The 13,889-nt window shown below is 38.1% G+C and overlaps 1 protein-coding gene across 1 annotated transcript in view; it reads right to left on the reverse strand.

The window, feature by feature from the left end:
* Positions 1–13,578, reverse strand: part of pamr1b (peptidase domain containing associated with muscle regeneration 1b) — a 42,400-nt gene extending 28,822 nt beyond the window's left edge. The window contains exons 1-4 of the mRNA XM_077597472.1: positions 13,552–13,578; positions 13,445–13,447; positions 12,304–12,372; positions 12,098–12,257 (exon numbers count right to left, since the gene is read on the reverse strand). Of these exons, the coding sequence (XP_077453598.1) occupies positions 12,098–12,257; positions 12,304–12,372; positions 13,445–13,447; positions 13,552–13,578 (259 nt within the window). The remainder of the gene's footprint in view (positions 1–12,097; positions 12,258–12,303; positions 12,373–13,444; positions 13,448–13,551) is intronic.
* Positions 13,579–13,889: the final 311 nt, after the last annotated feature.

The raw sequence follows: 13,889 nt of genomic DNA on the forward strand, positions 1-13,889 counted from the left end.
GAGGGTTTATTCTGTGGATTTATATATTAAAAATCGCATTTTAAAGATCCGCATGCAGTAAAAACAATAAATAGCAGTTTTAGTTACAGCTGCACCACTAAAATGATCCATCCATCAGCAGTTAATTACACCAGATCAGAAAACAAACAATATTCAGAGTGACTCAGCTGACGACACTGTTTGACAGAGGCAAAACCTCTCATCTCTGCCAGTAAACACAAATGAGTTCACCCGCCAACATGACTTTATTGTGTTTTGACTACTTGAAATTTTTCAAATAGGAGTCAGAGGGCAGAGGAGGTAATGGCTGACGCATCAATGGAGTCAGCATGATCGATTCAAACTTTGCTCACTGTAGAAGTCATCAAAAGCAAAGACAAAATCAATATTTCAAGTTTTCCCCCCTCTAGACACCACTTTGACATTTACAGAGAAATTGTTGCACAAACAGTGAAGAGTGCCAAAACTGAACAGTACTATTAGGGTGCAAGAGCAATGTGTCGTAACAGTGTATTTTGTTTATTATGTAAGACCAGATAAATACTATCGCACAAGCATGAATTACCTAGCCTCATTCCTCATCTTTAATCAAATCTCTACAAGAGGCATTAGGCAGAGATAAAACACTTCACCTCTAACAACACAAGGTCGATAAATCATCTATAATTTTGTTTGTAAAGCTTTCTGAATGTTTCTATTTTGGAGCCCTACTTTTATAGGGATTTAAAAGAAAGGGTGGATCAAGACAAAGAGGTAAGGGGATCACTAGACAAGAAAACTTTATCTCTTACTGTTTGGCCAGGAGCTCCCTTGAGGTACAAAGATGAGGATGTAAATAAGAATGAACCAGCTTGTCCTCCCACTGATAATTGCGCCGGTCCCAAGAATTGCGGGGGAGACCCCATTCGTTTGCCCAAACTGTATTCCAGGTTCCGCAGACAGCATGCTGCAGTCTGGAACTCTGTTTACTTTCTGAAGTCAGCTGACATCACCATCTCAAACTCTTTCAATGTTTCCTGCCCCCTCCTTCCAATTTTCTCTTGCTCACTTCTCCCTCAGTCTCTCTTTCTCACTTCTCTAACTATCTTTGGTTTCAAGTTACAGTCCAATCCCACAGTGGTCTACCTAAAACTAACCCCCCAACCCGGAAGACCACAAGCATTAAATGAATGCAGCCGCTGGCCCTTAATACTAAACTCATTGTGTTTGTCATTCTCTCGCTCACTCTCTCTCGCTCTCTCTCTCACACACACACACACACACACACACACACACACACACACACACACACACACACACACACACACACACACACACAAAGATTCAAGGCACATAACTGGTGTCCAATGTGAAACAAAGGATGTGATGGTATTCACGTCTGGTGGACTGCTCAAGTTCTCTCCAAAAACTGAATGTCAGTGGAATTAAATTCCCCAATGTTATAATCCTGAAAACAGGTGTAAGACAACAGCATGTTTTATGAAAATAGCATGTAGTTGTATTTTTTTTTTTTTTTTACATTGTATTGTCGGTGGCCCGGGAGTCAAATGGTTAGCACACCGGCCTCACAGTTCTGGGTCGAGGGCTTGACTCCAGGTCGGTTGTGAAGTTTGCATTATCTCCCCGGGCTTGTGTGTGTTATGTCCGGGTAATCCAGTTTACCCCCACATCCCAAAAACATGCATGTTAGGCTAGTTGGACACTCTAAATTGCCCCTAGTTATGAGTGTGAGCGTCAATGGTTGTCTGTCTCGTTGTGCCATGCAATTGGTTGGCTACCAATTCAGAATGTTCCCCGCCTGGTGCCAGTATTTGGCTGGCTATTCGTGGTCACACTTATACCTATGGGCAATTTAAACGTTTTTGGGTGTACCTGGAGAAAACCCACGCAAATCCGGGATGAACATGCAAACTCCACACAGTGAGGAATGACCCACCGGGCTTAGCAAATTCCTCCTATCTTGTCCATTTAATCACATAACATCTTTGTTTGTAAATAGTCACAATGTATGTCTTTTGAGGACTTCAAGATAAAATAAAATAAAATATTCTTTACACGCTTGCATTCATTTTTCGAGCCATCCAATAATGAATTTAGGACATTCCTAACTGGATCGGTTACATTCTTTTGGTAAAGACCAACCTATTATGTCCTTTAAAATCATTGCCTTATGAAGATTATGGTTTGTTTGTTGATCATTGTCTCCCTCTGAGGTCATGATTTTAGTCAGCGATGTCATGGAAGCACGGCCATGATTTCTACTGACAAGGCCCTGGTGCATTTAATCAGTCCTTTTGGTGGCAGGCCAAATTGTTCAAGTTGAGACGGCCTGGAAAAGGATTGTATTCAGTTATTGAAAATGTGTGTTTTGGCCAATAGACAATTGTTTTTTTTATGGCACGTGTATGTCTGTCTAATTTATAAATTATAGAAATGTTGTTCATTTTATTGCATGGTCTTTTTGCCACTCTTTTGTGTTTGTGGTAATGTCTTTATATAGGGAGCAAGTTTGTCTCGGTGAAGGTTTGTGTTCAATGTTTTAATCTCTTCTCTCTCCACTAATCAAAGTTGAGAAAGGCTTGGATTTCTCTGAAGGATTTTCCTTCATAACCTATGTCAAAACTGATTGTATGTGAGTTGTGGGAAAAGCCAGTTAAAGGATTGTGAACTCTTTGTGGAAAAAAACTGAAAAACAATAGCTAAGATCTGTATTTGTATGTGTTATATGTGTCTGAAGTAACTCACCCAAATAAAAATTGATGGAAAGAAAAGTTTGCCACTGAAATCCATCTATAAGCTTAGGTACTTTTGCAACACTGCTGCAATACCTTGTTTGTTGTATTCTGTTTGTTTTTCAACAGATATGAAAAGTGACATAGCACTTTATTTCACCACACATGACTTATAGAAGGCAGATTTAACTGGAAAGCAAATCTGTTTTTTCACAGCCAACATTGAATCTTAAATGTGAACTGCATATTTTGAAGCAGGCAGGTAACAATGGTATTAATGAGGGAAAAAAATCCTCTTTAACTCTGTATTGTAAATACCAAGGTTTAATAATGTTTCCTCAATGTCGTCACTGCCTTTAATATCCAGAATGCTTTGCCCTATTTTTTAAAATCCTCATTTCCATAGTCGTTATGAACCACTTTTGGGGTGTAATTACAAATAATTTTTGCTTTTAATTGAATTCCTATTGAGAACAAAAAACAACCCACAGGCTACCTGAAATTGAAATCTTTAAATAATGAGTTTACTGTTCATGAGTACAGTCTTTCTGTGGGATCAAAAAAGGCAAGGAAATTTGGTTACTTAAAAGTGCAAGGTTTCTCGGGCATTCAATTTTAAACGTTCCATTATACAATCATTATACAATAACAAGTATAAAAAATTGAAATCATGGTAATTATGCCATGCACACTTAATGTGTGTCTCTTTCAGGTATGTAGTCAGTCGCTCTTTGGGCTATATTGCGCTCACAGTTGTGCAGTTATTATTTAAAAAAAAGTTCTTATTCCAATCACGCACTATTAGATACAATACATGATCTTTTTTTACTCTTACTTTTTAACTCACCATTCAGAAGAGCTAAAAAACAAATGAAAAATGTTAACACCTCTCTACAAGTTGTCCAGATCCATATGAAACAGCCAAAATATGCATTCTTTGTAAGAATTAATCAATTGAATTTTCTGAGTGAGTTTAAAGTAAAAATTTGAACAGTTTATTGATACAGAGTAATTGTCCTAACCGTGCAAATTCAATGCGGTGGAAAGAAGTTTCTTTTCCAAAGGCTGTCAAATCTTTCTTTCATCATCTCATGAATGCCTCTTGTTCCAACTTTACCACACTGTTAGCTTGGTCACCTCAGCAGACAAATACTTGCCTGCTGATACTATCATCCATCATATTACTGCAGGAGAGGAACGGAAATAATATCCCATGACCCCGGATCAGTTTCATCCTGGGCGTCCTGACTTGATCTCGGTAGGCTCTATTGACGTTTGAAACAAGTCAACAGGCAACACATTGGCTATAGTACTGGATCAAAAAATGGGCTTATTAGCAAATTGCCAATCGCAATCAGTTAGAGCAGGGGTAGGGAACCTATGGCTCGGGAGCCATATGTGGCTCTTTTGATGGGTGCATATGGCTCTCTGCTAACCTGTGTGGTAAAATATGGGAACCGCTGGTGAGAGACCACCTAAGTCCCGAACGCACCAATGGGAGCGTCACACTGTGGCGCCGACACTATCTCTTGAGGTTTTTGAATCATAATTTTTCTTCATTATGCTCTTCTGCATGCATGCTCTCATTGATACTCATTGATTAGCAACAGTGAAAAAATATTCTTAAAAAAAATCAGACATTTTTTTACTTTCAAAGTGGTGAAATGATTAATAAATCCACACATTTTCAAGTATTTTTACTTTTAAATTCTGAGTATGGCTCTCAAGGAATAATGTTTGAAAATATGAATTGTTTATGGCTCTCTTCGTCAAAAAGGTTCCCGACCCCTGAGTTAGAGCAACGGTGTCAGACTCGGGTTGGTTTGCGGGCCGCTTTAACATCAACTTGATTTTACGTGGGCCGGACCATTTTAGATATAATATTTAGATTTTTTTTAATAAATGGATTAAAAGAACTGGATTAAAAGCCCTGAATATTCAGTTTTTTATAGATCTAAAACAATGATTATTTTAGCTTTTTTTATATATTTTTAGATTTGACAAAATGATTTCTGAACTAAAAACACAGAAAAATTGATTAAAAAATTACAATTATTGATTTAAAAGGGGGAAAATCAGGAAATTTAATATACATCTATACTCTTCATTTTAATTTGATCCTAAAACAGAAAGTCGGCACTCATGATTTACTTTCCCGGGCCACACAAAATTATGTGGCGGGCCAGATTTGGCCCCCGGGCCGCCACTTTGCCACGTCTCTAAGACACCTGCATCAAAAAACAAGGGACAAGGAAGTATTTAACAATATCAACCCAGGGAATACTTCATAATGTTGGTAAAGTTAAGTCATTTTATACAGGATCCTTTGAAAAATGTTGCCCCAAAATGATATCGTCATCTCTTTTTTTATTGTAAATCTCGACGAGGTCATGCTTATAAGATGATTTCAGTTTCTGCTGTGCTATGTGCTTCTCCATTTTATGAGTATAACTACAAATCCTTGAGCTGCTGACTAAGCTTCCTGCCTCAATGATGTCAACACACTGGAAGAATAAAAAAGATGTCATTCCTTTTAATGGGTATTTCAGACTAAAGCAGGAATAATTTTCACCGGGAAACCTTTCCAACAGGTCCGCCCACAGGTTGCTACATGGAGTTTATTGCACACTACCATCCTCTTTGTCTTGGACTATCATAAAGTGACAGTTGCTAGGTGAGTGAGGGAAATAATAGCTCATGGGCATGGTACCAGACATATGATGCATCCCATTTGACAATGTGTTGTTTGTGAACCATGACAACCAGCTGTTTATAGTGGGCATCTATGTATTCATTTTTTTAATCCTTCCTTTGCTTTCAGCACCTGGGCATCAACCCTGTATCATTACATTGGAAAGATTGTTACACAAAGAAAGAGACAAATGAGTGAGAGTGACTTACAAAGAGGGAAATGGGCCAGTTGATGTCAATGAGGACCAAAATTGTACCCATTAAGCAACTGTAAGGTTGAAAAATACCCTCTCAATGGCCATTAACAAAAGCTCATTTTTTTTACAGCACCTCCCCGGTCTAGTTTTCTTACTCTTGTTCAAGGAAGGTAATTTGCATGACTCCCTTTGTCATTCACATCAGAGTATTACATTGTAGAGTAATTCGTGAGGGGTGTCCAGACAGGAGCCGGTGATCTTTAGAATTGCTCTATGATTTAAGTGTTTGTGTGAACTATGGATGTCGAGGGGAAAGCACATTTTTAATTGTAGCCCCTCAACGAGACCTTGCATGGAAAAACAAACAGGAGTGAGATCAAACCACAGGGTGTGCCCTAAGAGCTTTTGTATATTTATAATGTGTTTAATGGGAGGGTTTTATTGTCTCTAACCAAAACAACAAAATTGGATTCTGTCTCGATGAAGGGAAAACAGGGATAAGGTATGTACAGGGGAAACAATGAAGAATATGTAAATTGGATGCTGTCTAATGTAGTCATACATGTCATGATGGTGATGGATTGGGATTTATTATTATTATTATTATTATTATTATTATTATTATTATTATTATTATTATTAGCTGAAATATGCTAAATCTGCTTAAAAGATCAAATAAACAGTATAATAGTATAAGTCATTTCAATAGTGCAGGCTTAATGTGTGTTAAGTTTCAAATAGTACCTATTTTAATTTCTAGGAAAATAGTTTGCTACTATCTGTGCCTCCATTAATGCACAGTACAAAAAAAGATGTAAAAAATAATAATAATAATAATAAATAATAATAATCCTTAGAGCCTTGTTTTAGAATTTCAGAGTGCTAATCAGAATCAAAACTAATTCTCAATTATCAATTGCCACCAGAAAGTCTTCATTGTACATTTGTTATTGTTGACATAGTGTGCTCCAACATCAATGTGTCATTAAAAGAAATGGTTGGCATTACTTGCTATGTTATCCCTTTTGGGGATGCAGGTCAACACTATTGCAAGCTACAGAATAATCACGTGCTTGAAAGTATTGATTAATTAATTAAAACATCTCAAAATTCCAGGGAGTATAGTCCTACACACATTTTTTTTTCTTTTCAAATGTTTTATCAATGAGTATCCAACACTCCAACCACACTTGAAACCATCTGAAGTAGAGCAGACTCTTGTGGCAAAACATAGAAACCTACGGAACATGTGAAAAGTGGGACGTAGTCTTCTCATTATAACACACATAAACAGACAAAGCAAGTACTCCTTCCTAAAATAGGTCAATTTTAGTAATATTATTTTATTGGTTGAGATATATAGTATTTGGAGAACAAAGTGCAGAAAATGCATGCACACAGTATGTAGACCTCAGTAATTTAATTTTTTTTATAGTATAATATTTCTTATTATTGCTCAATTCATAAATGAATGCAAACAGTGTACTCAAAGATTTCTCAAATAAAAGGCTAGACATTAAAAGGCCTAATCACCACTTAAAATCCTTCACTAGTGCAAAAACTTGTGTTTGAAAAATAATCTGCTGTTGGATCAAACTGCGATATTTCAAAGTGCTGCCGATTTCTACCAGAAATAACATTATTTTGTCTCTACGAACAAAACAAAATTCCCCAGACAAGTGCCAGTGCTTTTCTCTCCCCAATTTACATTTACAAAACAGTTACGTCATCCTTGCTTCAGGCATACACCATCAGCAGTGGGACATATAAAATGCAGCAGTGTAAATTTGGTGCCTTGTGTGCATCTTTTTAATGCACATATAGATGCATACTATCATGCTCTCCTCAGCAATAAAAGGCCATTTGTCATGAAAGCTGGCCAAAGCACTATACAAAGAACTCGCTGACATGAATGAACAAGTATGCTTGCTCACAGAAAAGTAGGCCAATTTACCAATTGACCCTTTGAAATGAATGACCATTTCTAGTAAAATTTTCACAAATACGTCTTTTTCAACAAGCCACAGGTGAATAGTGACTTTTTAGTTCATGTTAATTGAAGGTCACATTTAATCAGCAACATGCAGTGATGAAAACGTTCTCATGAGCACAGTGGAAGACTTATGTTGTTTTACTCTCACTCTCTCCCTCTAGAGGGAGTCAGAGACTATAAATCTATTAAATGGGCTACAAGGGCGCATGAGCTGAATTTTAAATAGCCTTTGATAGTAAAGAAGATGGAATCAATGCCATGACATTTATCCACGCACAAAATACCCACTGATCAGAGTTCTAAATACATAAATAAATATCAAATTTAAAAACAACAATCTGTCCATACTGTGCAATGACAAATCACTTTTTTTCTCTTTGCCCCATCTCTAACAAAACATTACCTGCCAATCGAATTTAATTCATTACTATTATTTTTAGCATCCCATAGAGTGAAAAATAAATACATTCCTCAATGGACAACAAGGTACCGTATCTAATATATTTAATTTAATTACTTTGACTTTAATCCCCTCTTATGGCTCTGAGCGCTGACTGTTCGATCAATTCTTTTCGACCTCCTTTTGCCACTAAAGAGCCACTGCCTATGCCTACAATATTCCCTAATTTAATTGGAACTGCTTTGGTCTTAATAGAAGTGATCAATCTTCTTTAAACAGCATAATCTATGTTCTGACAGACAACAGTGACACAGGCTTGTCCCCAGGGGGAGAAATCCATCACAAGTGATATTGCAGGCACCAGTAATGCACATCAAGGTACAATACATCAACACCTACAGTTGTGAACAAGGTTTGTTCCACAAGGCCAACACAATACATGACATACAGTAATTCTACCACCCACCACCCACACGAATGAAATAAAGCAGATTCCAAGTGTTCAGCAACCGCATATGACAAAATGTAAAATATCAATCATGCATCATATTCCAGTGGGATGAAGATTAAATTATCAGCAGTAGTATAAAGTAGATTTCATTTCACAGCCATATATATTTTAGAATAGTATGTAATCAGGCTTTACCACATTTAAATTAAACACCTTTATTTTTTTGTAAAGACTTTTCCTTTCATTACTTTCATCTGCTTATCCTCAGGGTAGGAGGGGTGCTGGAGCACAACCAACCATGGGCAGCAGGCAGGGACACAGTGAATTGCTTGCCAGCCTATCGCAGAGCACAAGGAGATGAACAACAATTCACGCTCATACTCATACGTATGGCCAATTTAAAGTAATTATTGAGCCTACCCTGCATATTTTTGGATGCGGGAGGAAAATCACATTGGCCCGGTGAGAAAATACAAAATCCACACTGGAAGGATGGAACACACCAGGGATTGAACCCTCGATCTCAGAACTGGATGTGCTAACCACTCCCTACCAGGCCATCCTAAAGACTTTTCCATATGGCCAATTTTGTTTGCCTACCTGTCATCCCACCAGGGTGCTGTCAACACAGTCCACCTATTGGGTGACAACTGTCAAAGAGGTCATGTTTGTGTTTCTTCAATATGTTGTTTTACAATCCTTCATCATGCCAGAGAGCTTTTGTTGTTCGCATGTCTTTTATGTGCTGCCTTCAATTAGAATAATCAGTTTGTAGATTTCCAAATTGTGTTGTAAATGCAGTTGTGGTGGAATGTATTGTCTAGTTAATTTATTCAAACTGTCCCAATACACTTGCAGGGGGGGGTTGATTTATTCAGGTTTCAGCTCTACCAAGTTTTTTCTTTTTTTAAGATGAGTGTAGATTTCAGGTCACGTTCATTTGGACATTGCAAATGTTTATCAAAGGGTAACTGTCAAATGATCAGTTTTATTCTTCTGCTCACAATTATTTGAGCAAATGCCAGTTCCTGGCTAAGAGTTTTACATTGTACTGGCGCAATCTCATTTTCTCACCCAACCAGGCTCTGTGTTATTGGAGTCTTTATGAAAATTAAGGACATCAAGAACGACGAGAATTTTGTAAAAGTGGCTGTCATCATAATGGCCATGATCTTAAAGAATTTATACAAGCGTGCAAGGAAACATGACAGTGAATAATAGGATAGTCTTGTACGATCCAGAAGGATCATTTATTTAGTAAATGTAATACTTGTAACTACAGTTTTACATCTATTTACGAATTTAATTTGTTCCAGATGTGGTTTCCCAACGTTAATTTACAAGTACAGTCGCATTTTATCTGCCAATACCCCATCTTGTCCAGTGTCCACAATATTAACCACTAAACCTGTTAAAAAATTATAAAAGTATACCAATTTGTATGAAATATTTTAGAAAGAATCCAATAAAAAATGCCTTTGAAAACTATTCATAATTTTTCTAAAATGTGTAAGGCATATGTTGTCAAAAAGTCCATGAATCGTGAACACTTTAATAACAGAGACCATTTCATCTCTTCACTCGCACTGGCAATAACTTTTTGGGGTCACATGATGGAAAACAAAAAATAAAATGTTATTAAAGACACTCAAACTCATGTCAAGAAACAGTGACACATTTAGCATTTTTGACATAATGGAAATTGAATTAGTATCACTGAAATCGTAGCTCCCAGTGAAAAATCTCATTTCTATTGGAATTCCTGACCTGAAACTGTTGGCGAAGCTGAAGCCTGACATCAGTGGAAATGTTCACATCCCCCTAGAATCATGGTCACATTCCTGACCCTCAATGAACCATGAAGTCTACTGATATAGTATACACATACACACTTCTCTCTCTGATGTTCACAGTTGCGATCTGTATTCTTCGTTTACATTCAAACTATACAGTGTGTGGTCCTTGTGGCATAGGTCAACAAAAGATGTATGCTTATAGAGTGCAAGTTTATAGATCAAATCACACATAGCCACGCCTGAGCTCCCTTTGCGCTCGGTGTAATCTATGGTTGTGGCTCTTTGGCTAGAAATCAACAAAAAAAAGACATAGTGAGAAAACAATGAACATAGGACATGACGCATGACACAGATTAATCCGGTATATTGGGCACTGTTTCTGTAATCAATACTTCTGATTTCTCATGTTACAGAGAACACCCACGGGCATCAAAAATGTCGGTTGCCCACTCGGCATTATGGTTAACCCCACTATCATCGGCCAACCATTTTTACTGCAACCACATGCAAACCAAATGCATCTTGCTTTTTCCTCCATGGCTAAGAGTGTAATGCAGCATTCAGTGACATCTCTATTTTCATTCGTGGCCATTGATTGATTTGTCATTAATCTTGAGTTTGAGCACATTGGCAATGACAGGGCACTGAATAGAAGAACATTTTTTTTTCATGGCACTTTGCCAAGTTCCAGAAGAACAACATAGTAGTTTCTTTCATTCTTCATGTGGGGTTGCCTGCCTCATTCTCCACTGAGTATCAACGACTCTATCTAGGTACAACCAGGCAAGTGAACTGTTTTAAAATGCCATTTTTGTATCGAGAAATAAACATTAGCAAATAGTTGCACCAAACCCGGAATGTAAATTTATATATTTATATACTGCTCTGTAAAATTAGTCAACAGGAGCAGAGAGGCCTCCTAATTGGCTAATGATTAAAAGCTAGAGAGTGTCGTGCATTCAGCAGCCATCCGACAAATAAGAGTCGTGGGGCCAGTATTCTTAAATATTGGCGTTGGTTCATCGCTAAAGGTGGTTAACATCCCATAGAAAGGCTCTTCCTTCTACGTTGTACTTATCTCATACCAGTCAGGTCTCATGGTCTAGGAATTTACTGATTTATCTACCTTGTTAAATCGTTAATTTTTGTACATGGCAATCGAAAACAGACTCTTCAGATCATCAGATCACACAGAGGCTACAGTTTACATTAATCAAACACAAATCTTCACTGAAACTCCTATAATATTTGAGAATATCAAAGCAATTGAATGCCTATGCAAAGCCAATCAAACATCAATGCATTCTCATCACCATATATCCTCACTTGGGTCAAAGGTTTATCGGAGCGAATCAAACAGACCAAATCAACAGAAAATGTTTTGTTATTATAATATTTTTTGGCTGTATATGTACTTGCTACTCAAACATGTCAGAAAAAACAAACACTAAACAGCACCTTTTATTTCATTTTCAAACCTCCATTAAACCCTGCAAAAGAGATGCAAAACCACTTTGAACTATGAGAACCAAATTTTTAAACTTGCATAAAAACTTCAAGACGATGGATTCATCCCGATAGATATCTAACCACCCTGTTCTAAATCCTAGAGAATGAATAATTGTCAGAGCTTGAGAAATAATTGTTGCTTTCAACACTAATGGGAAACGTGCACATTCATTATTCAGTCCAGAAGACAAAGTGCTCCACAATGTCAGGGGACCCATGAGTTATTGCTAAGTGTGAACTAAGCTCAGACTAAAAAGGAAGCAGCAGCACAGACCTTGTGCACTCTTTCTTCCTCTGTCCTGATCCCCAATATCTCATGTGTCCCCACCTCTGGCCATCTGTGGCACCATGCAGAGAACTTGAGACTGCAGCGCAGCTGTGGCGCGTTCAGGCGGCGGCTGATAAGCGCACTGCGTCTTTGCAGACAGAATGACAGACGGCGAGGGCTCTCTTGTGTCACTGCATCGCTTGACCACAGGCGGCCATGACTGGTTGAGAGAAGCCAGACAAGCATTACGGTCCTCTGGGGAGCACTGGGGGTTTTATGAGGATGTGAAGGGGAGGAATGTGGCAGGACGGGTGGTGGCTCCAAGGTTTGCTGACCTGCAAGATAACACATGGCAAGAAACAGACAGGTTTGATTTGTGAACATGCCAACACTTGTGCTGAGGAAAAGAGACACCAAAAGCTGGGCTGCCACTGGTGCTCACTGATCCAGTTTTTACATGTATACTCCTTACTCTGAAAAGTCAACATACCCCAGATGGAATTCCAGCAATGCACTTAAGCCTTGTTCATTTTTCGTGTCTAGACCCCAGGAGACTGTTCCTGTTATTTAGCCAGTTATTTAGCTTCAAGTGAAAGCTAAGTAGGTCTAACTCAACAAATGAAAAACTAGATTTTGGAGGGCGGAAAAAAAATAAACCACTCTCCTATATGAGAATTTAGGTACTTTAGTGACCTTGTTTTAACTTATTTAGACCTTTTTTAGGTGCTTTGCTATCTACTTATTTTGAATGCAGACACATTGCAGAAAGTAATTTAGCTAAAACAGCTTTAAACATTAAATTGGGAGAATGGTGGTGTGGGATCTACTGAAGGACATTTTTTGTGGTGGTGGACGGGTTTGGTGTAAAATGAGGATCACAACCTTACAAGGAAAAACATTCAATCATTTTCCATGCTGCGTATCCTCACTATCCTCATGCAGGTCCTGGGCTTTATCTTAGTTAACTACAGGCAGGGACACACCCTGAATTGTTTGCCAGCTCATTGCAGGGCACAATGAGAAAACCAAGCATTTGTGCCTACCTTCACATCTATAAAGATAATTGGGAGTGTTCAATCAGCCTACGGCGCATGTTTTGGGTATGTGGGAGAAAACTGGAGTACCAGAAGAAAACCTACACAGGCACAGAGAGACATGAAACCCGACACAGTGAAGCCGAAGCCATGATTGAAACCTATAAGTAATCTTAGAAATGTGAGGCGGACGTGCTAACCACAAAATCACCGTGCCAAATCTACAAAGGGTAAACAAAGAATTCAAAACAAAAACAGTAACATTTGGTAAGTTTTTGATGTATGTAAATTAGAAATGATGCAGTCTAATATTTTGAGTAACAGATGGCCGATTTGTGGAGATGTGTCTCTGTCTCTCCTTGGAGGTTCTCACCAGCTTGAGAAACAAAAACAAACAGAACAATCATGCCATTTCACACACGGAGTGTTTCACCTTTGAAAATGTTCCCTGTTGCCTATAATCTTTTCCCAGACTTTCACCTTAAGCTCCAACGCTTCTGCACACATGAACGAATAAGCAAAAAAAATCTCAAAACTCGGTGTCAGACATAACAAGAACACATAGCACTAAACTATATTCCACTCAACACAAAACAAGTATATACATTTCATATTAGTGACATGGCCTAGGGTGCAGGATACAGCCTGACTAATTAAATCCACTACAATAATAATAAGCCCAAGATGATAAAACCAGCATCCCCGGCGGGCGAGTGCCTTAGAACATCGACACAGTTCTGAGATCAAGGATTGAATCCCAGCTGGGTTCCGACCCTCCTTTGTTGAGTTTGCATGTTTTCCCACTGTGTACGTTTTCT

This window comes from Stigmatopora argus, chromosome 3 (genome assembly GCF_051989625.1).
Source record: "Stigmatopora argus isolate UIUO_Sarg chromosome 3, RoL_Sarg_1.0, whole genome shotgun sequence".
NCBI classification, from domain to species: Eukaryota; Metazoa; Chordata; class Actinopteri; order Syngnathiformes; family Syngnathidae; genus Stigmatopora; species Stigmatopora argus.